This window comes from Bos javanicus, chromosome 12 (genome assembly GCF_032452875.1).
Source record: "Bos javanicus breed banteng chromosome 12, ARS-OSU_banteng_1.0, whole genome shotgun sequence".
In the NCBI taxonomy this organism is placed as follows: domain Eukaryota; kingdom Metazoa; phylum Chordata; class Mammalia; order Artiodactyla; family Bovidae; genus Bos; species Bos javanicus.
In genome coordinates this window covers 25,865,682-25,889,338 of record NC_083879.1, presented here as the reverse complement: position 1 = coordinate 25,889,338, position 23,657 = coordinate 25,865,682, and the positions used below count along the sequence as shown (strand labels likewise).

Below are 23,657 nucleotides of genomic sequence, written 5' to 3'. Positions count from 1 at the left end.
AAGATACTTCTGATTTCTTTTGAAAACACTGGGAGAAAATAAACTTCTGAAGTTAAACACAGCACAGTGTAAACAATGATTCCTCCATTTCGGAGAGTGTGATCTTTCTCAGATGTAAAACGGGGATAATTACACCCACTTAAAGGATAATAGGGATGATTGAGTTAGTTAACTGAGATAATACAGTGCCATGCACAAAAAGTGCTCATAACTTTAGTTCCCTTCCCTTTGGTCTTTATTATGCTTTATATAACTTCAAGGTATATGTATCTTTTCTTTGATAAAATTATGTCCCGGCACTATTACCAAGGAATGAGTTTTGTTTCAAATGAAACAAAGAGAAAGAAGAGGGCAGAGGGGTATAAAAAAGACTCTTCTGGATGACTGAGTGGAAGTCATGTAAGACAGAAAAATAAAGGAGTTGTCTAAAGAGCAGAGGGGAAGAGTGACAGAGTTGGATGGCCCAGGAAGGGTGAGTTGTCTGCGATCAGATCATGGGAGGGCTTCTCTGGTGGCTCAGATGGTAAAGAATCTGCCTGCAATGCAGGAGATATAGGTTCAGTCCCTGGTCGGGAAGATCCCCTAGAGAAGGGAATGGCAACCCACTCCAGTATCCTTGCTTAGAGAATTCCAAGGACAGAGGAGCCCTGGCGGGCTATAGTCCATTGGGTGGCAGAGTCACACACGACTGAGCGAGTAACTCTTTCACTTTCTTTGCACATCATTGGAAGGCAGGACAGATTGTTAGTGTCCTTGCAGGCACTGAAGGTTATGACCTAATTCAATAGGCCTCGTACTTCCCATGTAGGACAGGCTAGTTTGACTTTCTGTCCCCGAGGAAGAGTTGGAAGGTTAGGGTAGATGTAATCAGGAGAAAGAAGTCTGCCATCAGCCATTTATACTGCAGGACAGAACCTGAAGTTTTTAAATCCCAACAAGTCCAAGTATTTTAATTTCTGAAATTTCTGTTTATTTGTCCACCTTATCTCCAAAGCAAAAATTTTCTAGAAGAATGATAAAATATCTAATATGGTGATATACACATAGAAAGAAAGGAACATGAGTTCAATCCCAGGGTCAGGAAGATCCCCTGGAGGAAGAAGTGGCAACCCACTCCAGTATTCTTGCCTCGAGAATCCCATGGACAGAGGAGACTGGCGGGCTACAGGCTATGGGGGTCACAAAAAGTCAAACATGTCTGAGTGACTGAGCATACACATTGAAAATGGTTTGATCAACATGTGTCAGGTGAATAAATATTAAAGTTTCTTAAACTTAATATAGAGCTTGATCCTCTGTGTTAGTCAAGCATGAATCAAATGAAACAGAAGGTCCTTGGACTGTGCCTTGAAGGTAATATGGAAACACATGGAAAAAGGTAATCTCTGCAGTGAGCAGGGCTTGAAAGATCATTACCCACTTATAAACAAATAGGTTATCCCTTTCTGTTAGTACTCTACCACTGTAGCAGCTGGAGGCCTTTGGAAATAATGAGAATATATATCAGGAAAGAAGTATGTGACCCTCAAACAGTTGTTAACCAGATCCTTTTAAAGGCTATGTGGAACAGCAAAAAATGTGGAATTCTTCAATATTCTGTGTTTTGGGTACAACCAGATTCATCAACTTCATGACCAGAAGTAATAATTCTTCAATTTCAGGTGTATTTTCACTGTGCCCATCTGCACTTATTCTTGGCATGACTTCACTAAGGGTTCAGAACTAAGGAAGGGTTTGATAATTCAGGTTAGGGTAGAGATCAGCTTTTAGTAGTTGATGATAAGAAGTAAGACTCTTCATATATAAATGGGTCTTCATTCATATCTATAATAGGTTAAAAATCATGAAGACAACTTGAATCCCTCTAAATTATTCTCTACCTACCACCTACAAAGAAAACATAAATGCCCTTACATCAGCATCCTAGAATAACGAAGAAGTGGATTCTGAAGATGCAACTTTTTGGTCAAACTAGTAGTTAAAAACTGACTAGAAAAACTGTATCTTACTCTTATCCAACCATACTCCTTCTCCCAGCAGTACCTTGTATGTTTATGTATATTCAAAAACATTCGTTAAGCACTAACTGTGACCCAAGCACCATGCTTGGCTCTAAGGATAGAGGGATGAATAAGACCTAAGGAACTGTCAGTCTGGCTGCAGCCCAGCATGGGTACTTGACACCAGGCATGAAGCTGGTCATCATCGTCACCACTCTGTGTCATCTCTGATGCTACAGCCTTTCTCAATATTATTTAATCTGAATTACCCACCAGGTATTGTTATTCCCAGTTAACACAGATGAAGGAACTGAGATGTGGTTACTTCATATTGCTACCTACTTGAGGTTAAGTAACTTGCTTACGAGAGGTGAATGGTTCCACCAAGATTCAAACTTAGATCTGTCATATTTCATTCAGTTTACTCTTGCTATTTCTAGAGTTTTTCTATCCCCACTTTAATTTAGTGATAAGATATGCTGCATTGACTACCTTATATTTAATAGGGAGTCTAAAATTTACAAAGTAAATTAATTAGTGAAAGACATCCCTAAATTATTTTTCCATACTTATTTTTGGTGGCATCTACTTGTCTGTCAAATCACTTAAAATCTTAAAACAACAATATAGACCTACTGGATGCATATTTGATTTTGAGGTAAATCAAAATCTATTTTTATTTATAAAATCAATTTACCTATATAATGTTATATCATTCTTCATCTTATCTCTTTCACCATACTTTTCTGTTATTCAGTATTAGACATGAAAATTGATGGCATGTTACAAAGTTATAAAATTGATGACATCCAGCCATACTAAATTTCAGGAAGATATTGAGGAATATAAATATTTATAGCTGTTGCCGGACAACTGGACTTTACGATGAGTGGCAAAAAGAGGAGTTTAAAGAGACAGAGTATGTTTTACAGATATAAAAGAATGAACAGAGATCATATATTAAGAAAAATAAAACCTACATATGTAGAAAAGATTTCTTAATGTTATTGAACCTAGGAGTGACATGTCATTTATCCTAGATTTAAGAGAGGGACTGAACCATAGGAAAGTAAATAAATACTCATCTTTGTTATGATGAGTAACATAACAAAAAAGCAGTAAATTTAAATGCATTAGGACCTTGTGATAACGTTATTCCTAGGTTTCCTGCTAAGGGAATATGTACTTAATGATGGACACCATGTTGCAGTAAGGTAATAGTCACAGAATACTAGAAGGACTAGAGTTGATCTAGTCCTATCTGATTTGTTTTAGTGTCATTTCATTCATTCCTTCAGCAGATTGTTTTAATACATTGAGCAGCTTGGATGTACCAGGAGTTCTTCTAAGTGTTGGAGATGAAACAGTGAATCTGGTAGTTGTTGTTACTCAGTCATGTTCGACTCTTTGCAACCCCGTGGACTGCGGCATGCCAGGCTTCCTTCACCATCTCCCAGAGTTTGCTCAAACTCGTGTCAATTGAGTTGGTGATGCCATCCAACCATCTCATCCTATGTTGTCGCCTTCTTCTCTTGCCTTCAATCTTTCCCAGCATCAGGGTCTTTTCCAATAAATCAGATCTTTGCATCAAGTGGCCAAAGTATTGGAGCTTCTGCTTCAGCATCAGTCCTTCCAATGAATATTCAGGGTTAATTTTCTTTAGGATTGACTGGTTGGATCTTCTTGCAGTCGAAGGGACTCTTAAGAGTCTTCTCCAACACCACAGTTCGAAAGTATCGATTCTTCAGTGTTCAGCCTCCTTTATGGTCCAACTCTCACATCCATACATGACTACTGGAAAAGCCATAGCTTTGGCTATGTGAACCTTTGTTGGCAAAGTAATGCCTCTGCTTTTTAATACGCTGTCTAGGTTTGTCATAGCTTTTCTTCCAAGGAGCATTGGAACCTATTCATATAGTGGGGAAGATGGACAAGAAAAAGAAAAACAAATATATATTAATGCATGTATATGAGATCTAATAAATGGTACTGGTGTACCTATTTGCAGGACAGGAACAGAGATGCAGACATAGAGAACAGAAAGGTGGACTTGAGGGTAAGGGGGAATGAATTGAGAGATTGGGATTGACGTATGTCCTGTGTAAAACAGCTAGTGGGAAGCTGTTGTATAGCACAGGGAGCTCAATTCAGTGCTCTGTGATACCTAGATGGGTGGGATGGAGGGGTGGGATGGGATGTAGTGATGGGGTGGGAGGGAGGGGATATATGTATACATATAGCTGATTCACTTTGTTGTACAGCTGAAATTAACACAACATTATAAAGCAACTATACCCCAGTAAAAAATGTTTAAAAATCAATTTCAAAAAACAGTCACAAATTCTTCAGGGATGTTAGAGGAAATATATGTTGCCATTTGAACATAGGAGAGCTTGGCAAATCAAGGGAGGTCTTTGAGAAGGAAACAACATCTTGGGCTGAGACTTAAAGGATAAGAAGAGCTTAACCAAGTCAGGCTGATGAGGTAGAGGGTAAAGTTTGTAGCAGGAAGAGGGAATATCCCATACAGAGGACAAGAAATGACACCAGCATGGCAAGACCTAGGATGTGAATAAGGGAATGGCAAGAGATAAAGAGTTAAGCAGGTTCCATATCACTCAGGCTCTCTTAAGACAAATCAAATAGTTTCTGCTTTTTCCTAAGAGTTCTGAAAAGCTATGGCAGGATTTCAGTCAAGGAGATTTGCATTTTAGAAACATCAAGTCATAATATAGTAAGTTTAGGAGACTTTCAGGTAGTCTTAAGATGGACATCCCCTATGCAATTTTCACACCATAGTGTCAGAGAGATTTTCTTATTGCAGTGTTACTATGTGTGGCCTTAGTTATGAGAAAGTAGATCTGAGTTATATGTTGACAGCAATGCAAAGTCATTCGTCATAAAATCACAGAGCACTAGAACTCCATCATTTTATAAATCAGAAGACTGAAGGCCAAGAAGCAACATAAGCTGCCAAGGTTGCAGAGTGACAGGTGATTGAGCGACCCAGAGTGACTCAGACCAGCCCCTCCTGACAGGATCCTGCCTCAAAAGACAGGATCAAAAGGGTCTCAAAAGGGTTTCAAAATGGTTTCCACCTCAAAAGGTTTCCAAAAAAGTCATGTTTTACAAAGAAAGAGAACAGTTGTGTTCAGAAGGGTCAAATTATTGATTTCCTTTTCTTTTTTTTTTTTTTCGTTTAGGAACCCTTCACAACCTTCTTCCTGAATGCAAATGATGGAAAATTTGACCATCCTAATCGAACATTCTCGTCCGTCGCGAGGTCTTGGAGAACTAGTCAGAGAGATACTTCTGATGTAAAGGTAAGCTCTTTTATTTGTTGATATTAATTTCAAACTGTGTTGAAATTTTTATTTGTTTAAGTGGGTGTATAAGATACTTTATTCTGCAGCTTTGTTCCATCATATTTTAAAATTATGTGGTACACCTAAGAGGAACTTGAAAATAATTTTGAGTGTCACAGAAAATGACTCAAGATTCTTTTATATTACTCAGTTAAGATGTTTTTGTTATTTTAAAAAATTCCCATCTAATTTAGATCGAATAATCAGTAGATGGAAAGAAAAGCCTATAAATTGCCTTTCCTGCTGTTAACTCAATATTTGGCCCATTCCAGAAAACACAGCAGGAATTGGATTTGACCTTAATGTGTCATATTGTTATAGCTTGCCCAGCTTTGGGTTTACGTAGCCTGGGGCAATTAATAAAGCATTAATGACAAGACCCATTTAAAATGTAGGCTTTTCTGTACAGCCTTAGCTTTTACTTGACTGTGCCTGGGGATACTACGCAACAATACACATTAGATTAAACCAACACACACATAATATCCTGGGCCAGCCGGAGAGCAGAGTCATTTTACTGTTTCTACTGGCTTACCTATTGGTATATATAAAGATGTATTACTCCTTTGTATGGACTTTCATTTTTAAAAAATAGTCTCATTCAAAACATTAAAATACATTTGTTCTTCAATTTTTTCCTCATTTTTTTCTGATTATATGATCCGGTTATTACATAGATATATGTTTTTTATTTTAATCCCTTTTTCTTCAGACTTTTCTCATCACTGCCACTCATGCTGCTGAATATACAAATGTTATAGTATCATTCCATTTAGTGTTTTAATCCAACAAAAGGTAGTGAATTAAAGTAAAAATTGTCATTTACATGTTTATGCTTTATTGCAAACATTTTTAAAAGGCAGTTACAGTGTTACTGAACTATAAGAAATTGAATGAGTACAACTTTTATTTAGTTTCTTTCAAAGCAGAAAACAAAAAGAATGGATCCAAGTAAACTGCAGCATCTTTATGTGTCTTATTTGTTGCTGTCAGAGTTTGCATAAATGAATATTAGTTTATATGTACAATGTATTCACATTTAGAAATAAGATAATTTAATATTCATTCTTACTATATGAAACTCTGAAGGCCCATATTTTCCTCCTATCAAACTTATGATTTCACTAAGGAATTCAACTCTGAAAGATCCATAAACCATCATTTAAACTGATTTACAAAGAATGATATCAAGAAGAGAATCCATTTCTTATTTAATAATGCTTTGAGAATTAACATAAAATGGGGAGTCAGTAGGCTTTTAGAATTAACACAGTAACTTTAAAAAGCATTCAATAGCTATTTTAAATGTGAATTAAATATTCTTATCTATATTTTAAGGCTTTCTATCATACATAAGATTATTAATTATCTTAATTCAGACCTGTGTCCATATTATATCAAACTTTCAAGTGAAAATGCTTGTTTTCGTGACACCATTTTCTTGACTCTTGACATCATCAGGAAACAGAAACTTGGTTTTTCAACTTCATTCAAACGTTCACCCTCACAAGCCCACACGTGAGTCAGTCATCCTAATTTATGTATGTAGGTAGAGTTTTAGGCTTTACCTTCTATCCTAAGAATTTTATTGATTCTTCTGATCACCAGGTATCTCGCCTAGTTACATGTCAGTCTCGGGACCAGTGTTTTTATATTTCTAAAGAAAAATGCCTCTGCAGTATCTCCTAATGTAGATTTAAGGTCTTGTATAAAAGAGAACTAGGACAAAGGGAATGGTTTTATTCTCTCTTTGTTAGCGTCGGTCTTGTCCTGCGGTAATGAGTGCAAGCTGGGCAGAGAAGGAGCCACGGTGAAGTGACCTCTCTAAAGAGAGATCTTACGAGTTAAGTCAGACCAGTTCATTTTTACCCTTTTTTTTTTTTTTTAATTTCTCTGCTCTAGCATAGTCTTGGTAACAGTGACATTCAACTTACTGAAGTTCTTATACTAATTTTTCCTTAATGCCTTCAAAAGTTGTTATATTACTTTTTGAATAGCTATGCAGATGTCAGAAAAGGGAGCTGTGACAAAATGTCATTAAGGTGACATAGTGTAAATTAATACAGTTAATGGAGGTGCTCACCACTGACTCATTGACCCATTATGAGCTCTTGTGGAATTAACGAATGCCAGGGCATCAATCTTTGGAAAAAAGGAAGAAAAGAGATGGCGGCTTTAAAACCTTGCAGTGAATTATATTAGAAAAGTGAAAACGTCTGGGTTGGATTTGATTTCACTAGGAAGCCATAAAATGGTATGCTCTCTCAGAAAAATATATTAAACTGGAATGTCAGATTTGATGCAATAGGTATACAATTATGATAGTGTTAATAGTGGTCTTCTATCATTCTAAGACATACTTTCAAGTCCAATTTCTCAGCAGCTTGAACTTGTCATAAGCTTGTAAATTAGAAATTCTGTTTGAGGATATTTTCTTATTATTGAGGGACACGTATAATACTATTAACTGTACCATGGGGTTTTAGTATAGCTGTTAAAACATACTAGAAATCACATTTACAGACACAAAATGCCTGTTTTAATATTCATCTTGCCATTTCTTTAATAATATTTGGTGTCTTTCTGCACTATTTTTCATTTAGGAAATTTTAAACTACTTGGCTTCTTTCCTTAAAGAGAAGCTGATTAACAGAAATCTGTCAATGGTAAGAGAGTAAACAGAAGAGCTGTTGTTTTAAGTAGGCAAGCTGGTGCCTTACGTGACTCTGTAGGAGTGCACTTACCAGTTGTAATAGGGGAGTTCATTCTTCTCGAGTAATTCTCAATAGTTTTCAAACAGGCTCTTTTCTTGGTTATTTGATACAGTCCTCAAAACAGTAGCATAAGATAGAGATCATTATCCCTATTCCATAAAGTAGGTTCACAGATATTAAGTGACTCGCCTAAGTTCACACTGCAGGTAAAGAGGGAGCCAGAACCAGCACTGAGGGCCATTCGGTTATTCCCAGTGCTTTATCCGTTGGATGGTCTGCTGCTTTGGTTTTTCTGCATGATCTCACAATCATATCCAGCCATACCAGCTGGTGCTAAGTCTCTTCAGTCGTGTCCGACTCTGCGACCCTATGGACTGTAGTTCGCCAGGCTCCTCTGTCCATGGGATTCTCCAGGCGAGGAACTAGAATGGGTTGTCATGCCCTCCTCCAGGGGATCTTCCTGACCCAGAGATCAAACCAGCGTCTCTGATGTCTCCTGCATTGGCAGGTGGGTTCTTTACCACTAGCGCCACCTAGGAAGCCCAGCCACATTGACTAGTTTGGAGTAATTGACTGATCAAGTCATACTCTAATCATTAATTACTGTGTACAAACCACCCCTCAAAACTAGTCGCTTAAAAAAAATTTTTTTTTAATGCAACCATTTATTTTCTCAGAGTTCTGCAATCAGAATAAGGTTCCTCAGGTACAGCTTGTCCTTGATCCATGTGGGGTCAAATTGGTTGGCTCCTCTGGGTCTGAAAAGTTCAAGATGACTTCCTTCACATGCCTGGTGCCTTAGCAAGTATGGCTGGAACTGATGGGGACTGTCTGGTCCTCCCTCTCTTTGTATAGTCTGTCTGGGAAGACCATCACAATTTTTGTTTCATGGTGTCTCCCTACCAAGAAAATAAAAAACAGAAGCTGCAAATCCACTTATTGCCTAGGCTTGGAAGTCACGTACTGTTACCTCCATAGCATTGTTTTTGGTCAAGGCAAGTCACAGGGCCAGCCCAAGTCAAGGGACAGGATAAATGGACTCCACTTCCCCATGAAATGAGCAGCAAAGTCACATCTCAGAAGTACATGGAGGTTGATGGGATTGTTGTGGTCAACTTTGAAAAAAATGTTCTTAAGTCCTCTTTCCAGTCACAATTCACATTCCTCCTACAAACAAAATATACTCAGCTTATCCCCCACAGTCTCATCCCATTATTGGGTCAGGCTCAAAATCTAGTAGCTGATGATGTCTATCAGGTCCAGATACAGATGAGGTGCAGAAATTCCTAATTTGGGGATCTGGAAGATAAAAAGACGAGTTATCTGTCCCATGTACTTTCAGCCCCCAGAGGTGAGACAGGAACAGGTAAACCTCAACAGACACTCTGTTCAGAAAGGGGCTACTATGGAAAGTACAACTCCTGGTCACAGAAAGTTGGGGCCAAACCCTCTTTTGCCCAGGTTGGTGCAGCAACTTTAAAAACTCGTGGATTTTTTCTGTGTATCAAATTATAGTTCACTATCAGAAAAAAAAAACTGTTGCTCACCAGTTCTGTCAAGAAGGAGCCTGCTCATAAGATTCTTGGAATCCCTTTTTGTGGCCAAGTGGGCCTGCAAACGGCTATCTTAAATTTTCCTGAATAGTTACAAAGGGTTTTACAGGTGCCCTTTTACCTATGGTTATATTTTACTTACAGCACCTTAGAATATCCTTGTCTGAACTTTTTTTTTTTTAATTTTGAGAATCTGACAAGATTGTCCTAGGCCCCTGTGTTTCTCTAAGTACTACTTTAAATCTGAGCAGGTTATTCCATAGCTCATAATACTTTATCCATGTACTAGTAAAGGAGCTTCCCTGGTGGCTCAGCAATAAAGAATTCGCCTGCAATACAGGAGATACAAGTTCAGTCCCTGGGTTGGGAAGATCCCTGGAGTAGGAAATGGCAACCCACTCAAGTATTCTTGTCTGAGAAATCCTATGGACAGAGGAGCCTTGCAGGCTTGAGTCCATCAGGTCAAAAAAGAGTCGAACACAACTGAGCAACTAAACAACAATAACGACAAATACTATTACAAGAAACCAGTGGTCACTTTTGACATTCTGCTTAGAAACATCCTTAACCAGAAGCACGAGTTCATTAGGTCTTTTTCTGTCTTTGAAATGATTGCAGGCATGCATCAGGTTAGTTTTTCCCATACTGCAAACCATGCATTGATTTTCTCCTGCTTCCAATAGCAACTTCCTGACTGACCTGCCTCCAACAGTCTCCTCACCTCCTTACCTCCATCCTTCCAGCTTCTGCCTCCTGCCTGTCTCAAGGCCAATGCCACATGTTTTTATTACTTCAGGACTCCACTCCCAGGCATCAATTTCTGTTTCAGTTACCTATCACTGTGTAACAAATCACCCCAAACCCATCTTAAAACAACGTCAACTATTATTTACTGACCATCATGAAATTGGAGTTAAGGCTCAGTAGAAACCAGTCAGGTCTGTGCTTCAGTGGGAGCTGGAGAGGCTTGGCTGGGCCAAGATGGCTTTATTCTCATGTTTTGTGCCTCATCTGAGCTGACGAAGTGGTCAGGGACTGTCCAGGACTGTCTGTCTGTCCATACAATCTTTCCAGTCATATGGCAGCCACACAGTTTTATGTGATGGTTGGCTTCTCAGGAAACAAACGAGGCAGCTGCCAAGCCTCTTAAGTCTTAGGCATCTGTGGAAGCCCTGGGGTGTCATTCTGTCCCATTCTCTGTGTTGAAATTAGCCAGCCCGTATTCAGAGGTGGGGAGAATAGAGTCCACCTCTTTGTGGGAGGAATCGGCAAATGGACGTGCCAGATAGCAGACTGTTACAGGGATGGTTGAAAACACTTTGTAAATTACTAATTCTTAGAAATTTGTAAGTTTCAGTTTGCTGTATACCATTCTGTTGAATCTGATTGTGCATTTGGACAAAACCAAAATCTGAAGTGCAAGTAACTTATACATCTGCTTAGCTTAGGTTACATATAAGTTAGTCTAAATATTTGATAAAAACGTTTAAATCATCTGAAATGTCTACATAGATATCCATTCAAACATAAATACCCAAAGCGACAGAACTTTAAAAAAAAAACAAAAACCTGATTACAGGATGTATTTTGATACTGGATAAACTCTATCAACTGAGTGAATAGCTTCAAAAATGTGCTTTGCATAAAGCTGTGGAATGTGTTGTTGCACACATGTTGCCCCCCTTTAATCCTCACATCCAAACTGTGATTTAGTTGCTGTCACATACACAATTGTGATGTATGTGACACATACATCACAATTTTGTATATCAAGAACTGTTTTTTTCTTAAAGCTTAAGAAATTTGCCCAGACTGGCAAGAAGTCTGGATCTCAACTCAGAATGATTTGATCCCAATGCACAGAAAGTTGCACTTCCCCACTGGAAGGGACAGTCCCCAAACTGCCAGCCTGCCAGCCTTCCCTTTCACTACAACTGACTGGTAGCCCTGAGGTAACTGCTTTAACTAACATAGTTTGAAAACCACAGCTTTCAAAGCTTTTTACCACTATTTCATGGCAAAAATTCAGGATTTAATGAACATATCGCAATGATCTATTTATTTTTCATTCCACATATATGTATTGAGTACCATTTTTATATGTCAGGCACCATTCTTACAAGTCAGTGGTGAACAGGTGAACAAGAGAGACAAGATCCGTGTCTGGAATTTCCATCACGGTAGGACTCGGGAGCATAAGTAAATTTAAAAAAAAAGAAAGAAAAGGAGACTTGCTACACAGAAAATTAAAACAGAATGAAGTCATACAGAGTTGTTACTGCTTTAAAAGGAAAACCAGAATGTGAGCACAGGGACCTGGATCTAAAGTGTTTGGGCTTGGCTTCTGTCTTTATCACCTATTTGCAGTATAGTTATTAGCAAATCACTTAACCTTAATGTTCATTTCTACAAAGTGGGAAGAATGAGGATACCTGTCCTAGGAAGATTTTGTGAAGATTAAGAGAAAGATGTGAAGTTCTTAGAATAGTGCATGACACAGTAAGATACAAATGATAATTCCTGCTGTTTCAAGATTGAATGACCAGATGTGACATTTCAGCTCTTTGCTTGTCTTGGAGCCCAGACATAGTGATTATTATCTTCTTGGACCTAACATTTAAATCTCAGCGATGAAACTCTCTTATTCATGAAATTTTAAAAAATAAATGTCTTAAGCAATATAAATGTGAGCATAAATTATGTACAGATGCCTTGTATTTATGTATTAAATTTAAAATCAAAATGCCATTTGAAACAAGATTTTAAAACAATAAAATCAAGGCATAAAAACTTGCACCCACTCAGCTACCTTGGCAACTTCTCCCTAGACTTTTTGTGGTTTACTCTCTCTTTCTTTCCCTCCGGGAAAAAGGAAAAAAAAAAAAAATTCCCCAGCTCTGCAACTTTGGTCTTTTGGAGCTTCAAGGTTTTACAAATATGCCGTGCCTCAGGAATTTTTCATATTGCTTTAAAATGTGTCTGTGTGTTTTTTTTTTTTTTTTTAATCTGTATCCTAAAAAACCAAAAGTAACTGACAGAGTGATTCAGGGAGAGTTTCTTCATCCTGTCAAATGTCAAGCCACCAAGAGCTTACACCAACATCTTAGTTAACACCCTAATTTATGACCATGGTCTGGTCGGCCAGATGAGGACCAGAGTGGAGAAAATGTCTCACTTAAGGATCATCCCGAAGGCCCTGATGGTCCTACTTTTTCATGATTGGCCACAATTCAAGCCTTCCCAAGTGTTCCTGTTGAACCCTCCCTAAATAACCATCAGGGCGGAGGTTCCTCAGCCTCACTTTGTTCTCTTTGGTGACAGCCAGCTTCCAGCCCGTTTCTTCTGGAGTTAAATTTCATTTAACTTAAATTAAAGTTAATTTCATTTCATTAAAATGAAAAGGACCTGGTCTTCCACGTTTTCAGATTTGCTACAACTTTTCTAGCATTGTTAAAACCAACTTTTCAAAAATTTAAATTGGACTCTTTTCCACTTCTGAACCTTTCAGCATAACTAAAATAAACAAGATAACATTTTTTAAGCTTCAAAAGTATCCTATCAGGAGATGCAAATTTTATTTCTTCGTGCATCCTTTTTTCTTTGGTTTAATCGAGTACTCCACTAGCTCTTTTCCTATCTTGAAGCATTCTTCCAACCATTTGCATATTCCCCAGAGGATTTCTAGTGATATTAAAATAACTTTGTCTAGCATCTTCAACAGTTTAATATTTAATGAGCACCTGCTGTGTACAGAGTATAGCACCACAAGCTGTGGGGGATTCAACAAAATATAAACCTCACAACATTAGGCTCAAAATCTGCTTTGCCCAAATTGTTACTAATATAAAATCCTAGGCTTCTTATGCCTTTGCAAATATAACTGAATAACATTCAGTGAAATATTAAATAGTATTACAGAGGCATGCAGGTTAATGATAACCATATATATTATATAACCCTATTCCACAGGAAACAATGGGAAATAATATGTACGGAAAACATGAGAGCACCGAGACAGTTGAAGATAAACTGAAACTCTTTGGGCGGTCTAAATAAAAAAATAAATTGTGTTGCCGTATCCATGTGGATGTACAGCATATCCCTCTTGGTCCTTAAGAAAGCTTATGTAGTATAGTTCTGGACACAGAACATGAACACAAACATCCAACAAAAGACAGAAGGGAAATCCCTGACTTATGTGAGCCTCATACATATAAATCACCCTCTCCATGAAGCAACTGTGCGAGCTTTCATTCCTCTCCCCATTTGGGACCATTTGGGAGGCTCATTCTACTCTGTATCATATATAAAACGGGTAACATTCAAATAGCAATGTTCTACATCTTGAACTAATTTCCCATGTTTTCTCAAACAGTGAAAGCGTTAGCCGCTCAGTCGTGTCCAACTCTTTGTGACCCCATGGATTGTAGCCACCAGGCTCCTCTGTCCATGGAATTCTCCAGGCAAGAATAATGGAATGAGTAGCCATTCCCTTCTCCAGGGGATCTTCCAGACCCAGGGATTGAACCCCAGTCTCCTGCACTGCAGGCAGATTCTTTACTGTCTGAGCCACCCTTTTTATATACCTTTTTATATGCCTGAGCTCCCTCCTCTCCACCTTTATTCTTTACTTTGACTCTTAGTGTCTTGCCTTAAAACAGATGTAACCATGGCAATAGCTCTTCTTTAAAATTATTGCAGTACAAAATCCAAACAGCTTAGGTGGACATAAAACTTCCTTATTCATCTGACTCCGTATGCCTCATCCCTCTATCTTGATCTGTCCCCTAATATCCTACACTCTACGCATACTCAGTTCCTGCCACTCCTTGGCAGTACTCCCTGCTGGTCCCCCTGCCCGTTCCCCATCTTTATCAAACTCAATGTCCCATCTCCAGTGTAATCTTTTCTGACTTGCCAGAGTTGCCTGCTCTATCCTTCCTGCTCCCTCGTGCCTTGTTTGTACTTCTTTCATTATTATTGTGTATTGTAACCACCAGTTCATACATCTGCCCCATAGGTCAGAATATGAATCACTCAAAGGTAAGGCCATGTCTGTTCATTATTTGTTTTCTCAGTACCCATCAAAATGTCTGGTATTCAGACTTTACTACGTGAATAAATAAATATTGGGGATTATGTAATGGATTTTGGAAATTTCTGTTTAAATGGCTTAAATGGAAGAAATGGATTCTTAAAAACCTAAGCTCTGCTTATACAGAAAATTCATTTATGTGAATCTGTTCAAACTCTGATAATGCTGGAGAAGTAAACATTATTATATATTTCTTATGGTTCACATTTATCATCATAAGAATGGATAAGGGTCAATTTCTCACAGAGGATTTGCTCACATGGAAACTCTCTTATGCTATAGCAGATAAATGTTGGTTTTAGTATGAGAACCCATAGAGAGAATGCTTGTGTATGTGCATTTCTTGGGCTGAAGAATCCAATTTATTTGAAGACCTCAGAGTCTGTTCTGTTTTGTTTGTTTGTTTGCTTGCTTGCTTTGTTTTGTGGAGTTTTTATTTTCCTTTCTGTGGCTTGGGGCAGTTTGGGATTTTTTTAATGTTTTTATGCATCCCTGTGTACCCATAGTGAGATGCAAATTTTGGTTACTATGCCATCCATGTTGAACATGTTACTCAAATAAATGTTCTTATAATTTTCACAGTATAAAGTTAATTTAACCCTCATCTTGATATTTGTGAAGATTAGTATTTTTCGTGTTTTTGATGGTATACATAAAAACTGTAGTTTTCATCTTCATTTCCTGCAGTTTTTTAAAAGAAAGGACAACAGAAATTTTTAAGGTTGTGAAATCAGTTTCTGTGGCATATTTATTCTAAATTTGTGCAAACCACATACTAGACATTGTGCATCAAACACAAGTTTGCCTTGAACCCAATTGTTAATGTCCTATGTGCATACACTAAGTAACACAAGTTGTCTTTGCGTTCAGTTTAAGAGTTTACTATTCAAGTGGCACATGCAGAATATTTAAAACTTAGTATGTTGCATTATCTCTTAGTTTTCTTTAGTGGTAGGTATAAAAATAATTTATTTTGCCAAATTATAAAGTGAAACTCTGAGTCTCTTCATGAAAGTCATGTATTGTAATTGCCAGGGGAGTCAAAAAGAAAAGTAGAAGATGCTGCATGATTTTTAAACAATATTAGCAATATTTTAAACTTTTTTTAAATTTTGGTATTTTAATAGTATTCAGAAAAGTCTGTTGAACAGCGTAGACTTGTGTATATGGCATTGTATACTTGTTTACTAATACTGTTGGGAACTATTGTTGATTCTGTAACCCATTTCTCTTAAGTAATCCGTGGCAAGACAAGATTGAAAATCTTATAATTTGTCAAGCATATTGTTGAAGAAAAATATCTTCTTAGGCTCTTATATGAAGAAAATTAAATGAAGAATAGAATCAAGTAATAAAATACTGGATTTAAGTGAAGAAATTAATTCTGTTATATAGTTTTTATAAATTAATACTTCTGTTCAACTGATTTTTAAAGTGGTTTAATATGCTACATTTTTTATTCCTGGCAGGAACTGATTCCAGAATTCTATTACCTTCCGGAGATGTTTGTCAACAGTAATGGATATAATCTTGGAGTCAGAGAAGATGAAGTAGTGGTAAATGATGTTGATCTTCCCCCTTGGGCAAAAAAACCCGAAGACTTTGTACGAATCAACAGGATGGTAAGAGCAATTTTGTTCTTTCTTAAGCAGTCACAAGGAAGTAAAAAATACTCTGTAGTTTTTTTATGTTTTTAGCTATTAACAAATTTTCATTTAACATCTGTAAATACAAGGTTAATTTTTTGAGAAAAAAGAAAGGATTTTACAGTTGTCTTTTGACAATGTTCTTTATTGTAAAGTGGATTTTCCTTTCATGAGGACTAATAAAGGAATGGTAATTCAGTTATCTTTGCTCCCTTAGGAGAAGACAATCAGATGAGCATCTGTTGACTAATGCAACATATTCTAAAATGCTTGACATTAATACCCATTCCTTATTTTTGTCTACTGGCTGTATCTGTTCTCTTTCTTCACTCATAAAATATTCAAAACAAAATAGTGTACATTTAGAACATATTTATCTGTAAGAAATTGTAAGGTGTGAAACATACCTTGCTGCTACTAAGTCACTTCAGTTGTTCCCGACCCTGTGCAACCCCATAGACATCAGCCCACCAGGCTCCCCCGCCCTTGGGATTCTCCAGGCAAGAACACTGGAGTGGGTGAGACATACCTTAAAGTATCATATCCTTGACTTTAATAGAACACTCATACTGTAAACGCTCTTAGACAGAAAATGCCACTGCTTTTTAAATCTGTATGACAGATATCTGGTGTAAAAGAATGTGTAGATATTGATAGAATGTTTGCATGTGGTTATTTTATAGATTTTAACATATTTATCCATATTTAAGGAGATTTTAGTCTCAGTGTGGTTTTGGTATATGGAATTAACTGATTTACCAAACAACCTCTCTAGTGTTCTTTTTCTGGTTCTTGGCCGATTGAAGAATTAGATCAATAAACTCAATGACCTAAAATATATTTTTAACCCTGTTTCACTCCCAGTTTTTTCCAGCTATCCCATAAATATGTTTTATTTTGTTTTGACAGTATATTTATTTGAATTAGAATCCAAATAATGCCCACATATTACAGTGGATCTCATATATCCCCGAGTCCCTTCTTTTGTAAGAGCTGTGTAATTCACATATATCACACAGATATAATTCACATACCATGCAAGTAAACCATTTAAAGTTAAAAAAAAATGGGTTTTAGTCTATTCATAGAGTTCCACAACCATCACCACAGTCAGTTATGAACATTTTTATTATCCTGTAAAGAAACCCAATTCCCTTTAGCATCCTCACAATTTCCCCCATTCTTCCAACCAGCCCTCGGCAACCACTGATCTACTTTCTGTCTCTATAAAGATTTGCCTTTTCTGGATAAACAGGATCAGAAAATATATGATCCCTTCCTCTACGCTACCCCTGATTTTGTGTCTCTTTTTGTCACAGTCAGTCAGTCACATGCTGCCTTCAATTTTAGAGCTATCTTTTCTGTCTCTAAGACATATTTTACTTTCAATATACTTACTCTAGAAAGTTGGTACTGAGGCAGTAGACTCGGTTTAAAGACTCATTTAACCTATCTTCAAAGTTACTAAATAGATCATCTGTAATTTAGTCTCATCCTGGGGTAATATCTTGTACACACGCATGTGTGCTCAGTCATGTCCGACTGCTTGTGACCCCATGGACTGTAGCCCACCAGGCTCCTCTCTCCGTGGGATTTTCCAGGCAACAATCATAGAGTGGGTTGCCATTTCCTTCTCTAGGGGATCTTCCTGACCCAGGGATGGAACCTGTGTCTCCTGCATTGACAGGCAATTTCTTCACCATTGAGCCACCTGGGAAGTGAGGTGATATCATGTAGTACCTAAATTTTTTGTAGGATTTCTCTCACTTCTCAATCTATAAATTGGTACTTTTGGATATATGTTGTCATTTTACACTATCTTCTTAAGCAAGAGATTTCTCTCTTTAATTTATCTTTTAATGTGAAGGATTTATACTTTAGTGATGTATGTTTCTAAGAATCTGCTTATTTTTAGAGCAGGTAGTCCATAGTTACCACAGTACCCTTACATACTTGAATTCGTTATTGTTGTCATTTAGTTGCTAAGTTGTGTCTGACTCTTTTGTGATCCCTGTGGACTGTAGACACCAGGCTCCTCTGTCCATAGGATTTCCCAGGCAAGAATACTGGAGTGGGTTGTCATTTCCTTTTCCAAGGGATCTTTCCAATTCAGGGATCAAAATCGTATCTCCTGCATTGCAGGTGGATTCTTTACCACTGAGCCACCAGGGAAGCCCCACATACTTGAATATTGACTATGATATCAATGTAAAGATACTGCATCTACAAATTCAACCCTAGAACCCACTACGTACTGAGTGATTTCTGAGTTGAGTGATTCTCAGTTTCTCAGTCATATCTGCCCTGGTGCCTGCAGTAGTATTTAGTCACCAAATATTTGCTGAGTGAATCACATAGAGGTAGTAAGGATTTTAGCATGTTGTCTCAGATCAGATCAGTCGCTCAGTCATGTCCGACTCTTTGCAACCCCATGAATCGCAGCACGCCAGGCCTCCCTGTCTATCACCAACTCCCGGGGTTCACTCAGACTCACGTCCATCGAGTCAGTGATGCCATCCAGCCATCTCGTCCTCTGTCGTCCCCTTCTCCTCCTGCCCCCAATCCCTCCCAGCATCAGAGTCTTTTCCAATGAGTCAACTCTTCACATGAGGTGGCCAAAGTACTGGAGTTTCAGCTTTAGCATCATTCCTTCCAAAGAAATCCCAGGGCTGATCTCCTTCAGAATGGACTGGTTGGATCTCCTTGGAGTCCAAGGGACTCTCAAGAGTCTTCTCCAACACTACAGTTCAAAAGCATCAATTCTTCTGCGCTCAGCCTTCTTCACAGTCCAACTCTCACATCCATACGTGACCACTGGAAAAACCATAGCCTTGACTAGATGAACCTTTGCTGGCAAAGTAATGTCTCTGCTTTTCAATATGCTATCTAGGTTGGTCATAACTTTCCTTCCAAGGAGTAAGCGTCTTTTAATTTCATGGCTGCAATCACCATCTGAGTGATTTTGGAGCCCAGAAAAATAAAGTCTGACACTGTTTCCACTGTTTCCCCATCTATTTCCCATGAAGTGGTGGGACCGGATGCTGTGATCTTTGTTTTCTGAATGTTGAGCTTTAAGCCAACTTTTTCACTCTCCACTTTCACTTTCATCAAGAGGCTTTTTAGTTCCTCTTCACTTTCTGCCATAAGGGTGGTGTCATCTGCATATCTGAGGTGATTGATATTTCTCCTGGCAATCTTGATTCCAGCTGGTGTTTCTTCCAGTCCAGCATTTCTCATGATGTACTCTGCATATAAGTTAAATAAACAGGGTGACCATATACAGCCTTGACGAACTCCTTTTCCTATTTGGAACCAGTCTGTTGTTCCATGTCCAGTTCTAACTGTTGCTTCCTGACCTGCATATAGGTTTCTCAAGAGGCAGATCAGGTGTTCTGGTATTCATATCTCTTGAAGAATTTTCCATAGTTTATTGTGATCCACACAGTCAAAGGCTTTGGCATAGTCAATAAAGCAGGAATAGATGCTTTTCTGGAACTCTCTTGATTTTTCCATGATCCAGCGGATGTTGGCAATTTGATCTCTGGTTCCTCTGCCTTTTCTAAAACCAGCTTGAACATCAGGAAGTTCATGGTTCACATATTGCTGAAGCCTGGCTTGGAGAATTTTGAGCATTACTTTATAGGCATGTGAGATGAGTGCAATTGTGCGGTAGTTTGAGCATTCTTCGGCATTGCCTTTCTTTGGGATTGGAATGAAAACTGATCTTTTCCAGTCCTGTGGCCACTGCTGAGTTTTCCAAATTTGCTGGCATATTGAGTGTAGCACTTTCACAGCATCATCTTTCAGGATTTGGAATAGCTCAACTGGAATTCCATCACCTCCACTAGCTTTGTTTGTAGTGATGCTTTCTAAGGCCCACTTGACTTCACATTCCAGGATGTCTGGCTCTATGTCAGTGATCACACCATTGTGATTATCTGGGTCATGAAGATCTTTTTTGTTCAGTTCTTCTGTGTATTCTTGCCATCTCTTCTTAATATCTTCTGCTTCTGTTAGGTCCATACCATTTCTGTCCTTTATTGAGCTCATCTTTGCATGAAATGTTCCTTTGGTATCTCTGATTTTCTTGAAGAGATCCCTAGTCTTTCCCATTCTGTTGTTTTCCTCTATTTCTTTGCATTGATCGCTGAGGAAGGCTTTCTTATCTCTTCTTGCTATTCTTTGGAACTCTGCATTCAGATGCTTATATCGTTCCTTTTCTCCTTTGCTTTTCACTTCTCTTCTTTTCACAGCTATTTGTAAGGCCTCCCCAGACAGCCATTTTGCTTTTTTGCATTTCTTTTCTATGGGAATGGTCTTGATCCCTGTCTCCTGTACAGTGTCACAAACCTCAGTCCATAGTTCATCAGGCACTCTATCTATCAGATCTAGGCCCTTAAATCTATTTCTCACTTCCACTGTATAATCATAAGGGAATTGATTTAGGTCATACCTGAATGGTCTAGTGGTTTTCCCTACTTTCTTCAGTTTAAGTCTGAATTTGGCAATAAGGAGTTCATGGTCTGAGCCACAGTCAGCTCCTGGTCTTGTTTTTGCTGACTGTATAGAGCTTCTCCATCTTTGGCTGCAAAGAATATAATCAATCTGATTTCGGTGTTGACCATCTGGTGATGTCCATGTGTAGAGTCTTCTCTTGTGTTGTTGGAAGAGGGTGTTTGTTATGACCAGTGCATTTTCTCGGCAAAACTCTATCAGTCTTTGCCCTGCTTCATTCCGTATTCCAAGGCCAAATTTGCCTGTTACTCCAGGTCTTTCTTGACTTCCTACTTTTGCATTCCAGTCCCCTATAATGAAAAGGACATCTTTTTGGGGTGTTAGTTCTAAAAGGTCTTGTAGGTCTTCATAGAACCATTCAACTTCAGCTTCTTCAGCGTTACTGGTTGGGGCATAGACTTGGATTACTGTGATATTGAATGGTTTGCCTTGGGAACAAACAGAGATCATTCTGTCGTTTTTGAGATTGCATCCAAGTACTGCATTTCGGACTCTTTTGTTGACCATGATGGCCACTCCATTTCTTCTGAGGGATTCCTGCCCGCAGTAGTAGATATAATGGTCATCTGAGTTAAATTCACCCATTCCAGTCCATTTCAGTTCGCTGATTCCTAGAATGTCGACATTCACTCTTGCCATCTCTTGTTTGACCACTTCCAATTTGCCTTGATTCATGGACCTGACATTCCAGGTTCCTATGCAATATTGCTCTTTACAGCATCGGACCTTGCTTCTATCACCAGTCACATCCACAGCTGGAATTCTTTTTGCTTTGGCTCCATCCCTTCATTCTTTCTGGAGTTATTTCTCCACTGATCTCCAGTAGCAATCTGGGCACCTATTGACCTGGGGAGTTTCTCTTTCAGTATCCTAACATTTTGCCTTTTCACACTGTTCATAGGGTTCTCAAGGCAAGAATATTGAAGTGGTTTGCCATTCCCTTCTCCAGTGGACCACATTCTGTCAAATCTCTCCACCATGACCCGCCCATCTTGGGTTGCCCCACAGGCATGGCTTAGTGCTGTCTAGTCAGGTCCAAACTAGTGAAATAAAACAAATCTTTTCACTCAGGCAAGCAAAGTAGCAGAAATTGTTGGACCAACTTTTCTCTTGCTCGTGCTGTTGATTGAACTGATTGAACACAGGTTTTCATGTGGGCACTGATAATTAATAAGTGCCAGTTCAGTTCAGTTCAGTCACTCAGTCTTGTCCGACTCTTTGTGACCCCATGACCTGCAGCACGCCAGGCCTCCCTGTCCATCACCTTCTCCCAGAGTTCACCCAAACTCACATGCATCAAGTCGGTGATACCATCCAGCCATCTCATCCTCTGTTGTCCCCTTCTCTTTCTGCCCCCAATCCCTACCAGCATCAGAGTCTTTTCCAATGAGTCAACTCTTCGCATGAGGTGGCCAAGGTATTGGAGTTACAGCCTCAGCATCAGTCCTTCCAATGAACACCCAGGACTGATCTCCTTTAGAATGGACTGGTTGGATCTCCTTGCAGTCCAAGGGACTCTCAAGAGTCTTCTCCAACACCACAGTTCAAAAGCATCAATTCTTCGGTGCTCAGCCTTCTTCACAGTCCAACTCTCACATCCATACATGACCACTGGAAAAACCATAGCCTTAACTAGACGGACCTTTGTTGGCAAATATCTCTGCTTTTTAATATGCTATCTAGGTTGGTCATAACTTTCCTTCCAAGGAGTAAGCGTAATAAGTGCCAGGTGGTTATATTAGAGAGAGATTGACTTGGGGTTTAAAAGTTCTCTGGCTCTGGAATTTAAGCTCTCCCATTTACTAGCTTCATTGCCCTGAGCAAATTATGAGATATCTTTTGTCCTCGTATGTCTCATCTGTAAGGTGGGAACACCTTATATATGGTATATATGGTATATATATACCTTATATATATTTAAATAAAAATGGTATTTTTATTTAATAAAATAAAAAGCATTTTATTAAAATGCTTTTAATAAAAAAACATTATTTATCATAAAATTTACTTGTATAATGATTTTTAATATATTTACAGAGTTTTGTGACCATCACCAAAATCTAATTTTAGAACATTGCTTTTACCCCAGAAAGAACCTGTGCCCACCCCCAACCCCAGACAGCCATTAATCTTTTTTCAATTTCCTTGGTTTGCCTCTTCTGGTATTTTACTTAAATAGACCCATATAATCTGTGTTGTTTTGTTTTTGACATCTTTCACTTAGCGTAGTTTTTGAGGTCTATCCATGTTGTAGTGTGTGTCAATTCTTTGTTCCTCTCTTTCATAACGATACTCCACATTTTGTTTATCCATTCATCAGCTGATGAACTTTTGGGTTCTTTCCACTTTGGGGCTGTTAGGAACAATGCTACTATGAGCATTCCAATGGACGTCTCTATATGGACAAGTTTTTTTCCTTTCTTTGGGGTTTATACCCAGCAATAGAATTGCTCAGTTCAGTTCAGTCACTCAGTCATGTCCAACTATTGGCGACCCCATGGACTGCAGCATGGCGGGCGTCCCTGTCCATCACCAACTTCTGGAACTTGCTCAAACTCATGTCCCTCACATCGGTGAGGCCATCCAGCCATCTCATCCTCTGTCATCCCCTTCTCCTCCTTCCTTCAATCTCTCCCAGCATCAGGGTCTTTTCCAGGGAGTCAGTTCTTCACATCAGGTAGCCAGAGTATTGGAGTTTCAGCTTCAGCATGAATCCTTCCAATGAATATTCAGGGATGATTTCCTGTAGGATTAACTGCTTGGATCTCC

The 23,657-nt window shown here is 38.5% G+C and overlaps 1 protein-coding gene across 6 annotated transcripts in view; it reads left to right on the top strand.

Moving 5' to 3' along the window:
- NBEA (neurobeachin) overlaps positions 1–23,657 on the top strand; it is a 676,277-nt gene that overhangs the window by 591,570 nt on the left and 61,050 nt on the right. For all 6 annotated transcript variants that reach the window (XM_061434789.1, XM_061434791.1, XM_061434788.1 and 3 more), the window contains 2 exons: positions 5,204–5,323; positions 16,197–16,349. In XM_061434789.1, the coding sequence (XP_061290773.1) occupies positions 5,204–5,323; positions 16,197–16,349 (273 nt within the window). The remainder of the gene's footprint in view (positions 1–5,203; positions 5,324–16,196; positions 16,350–23,657) is intronic.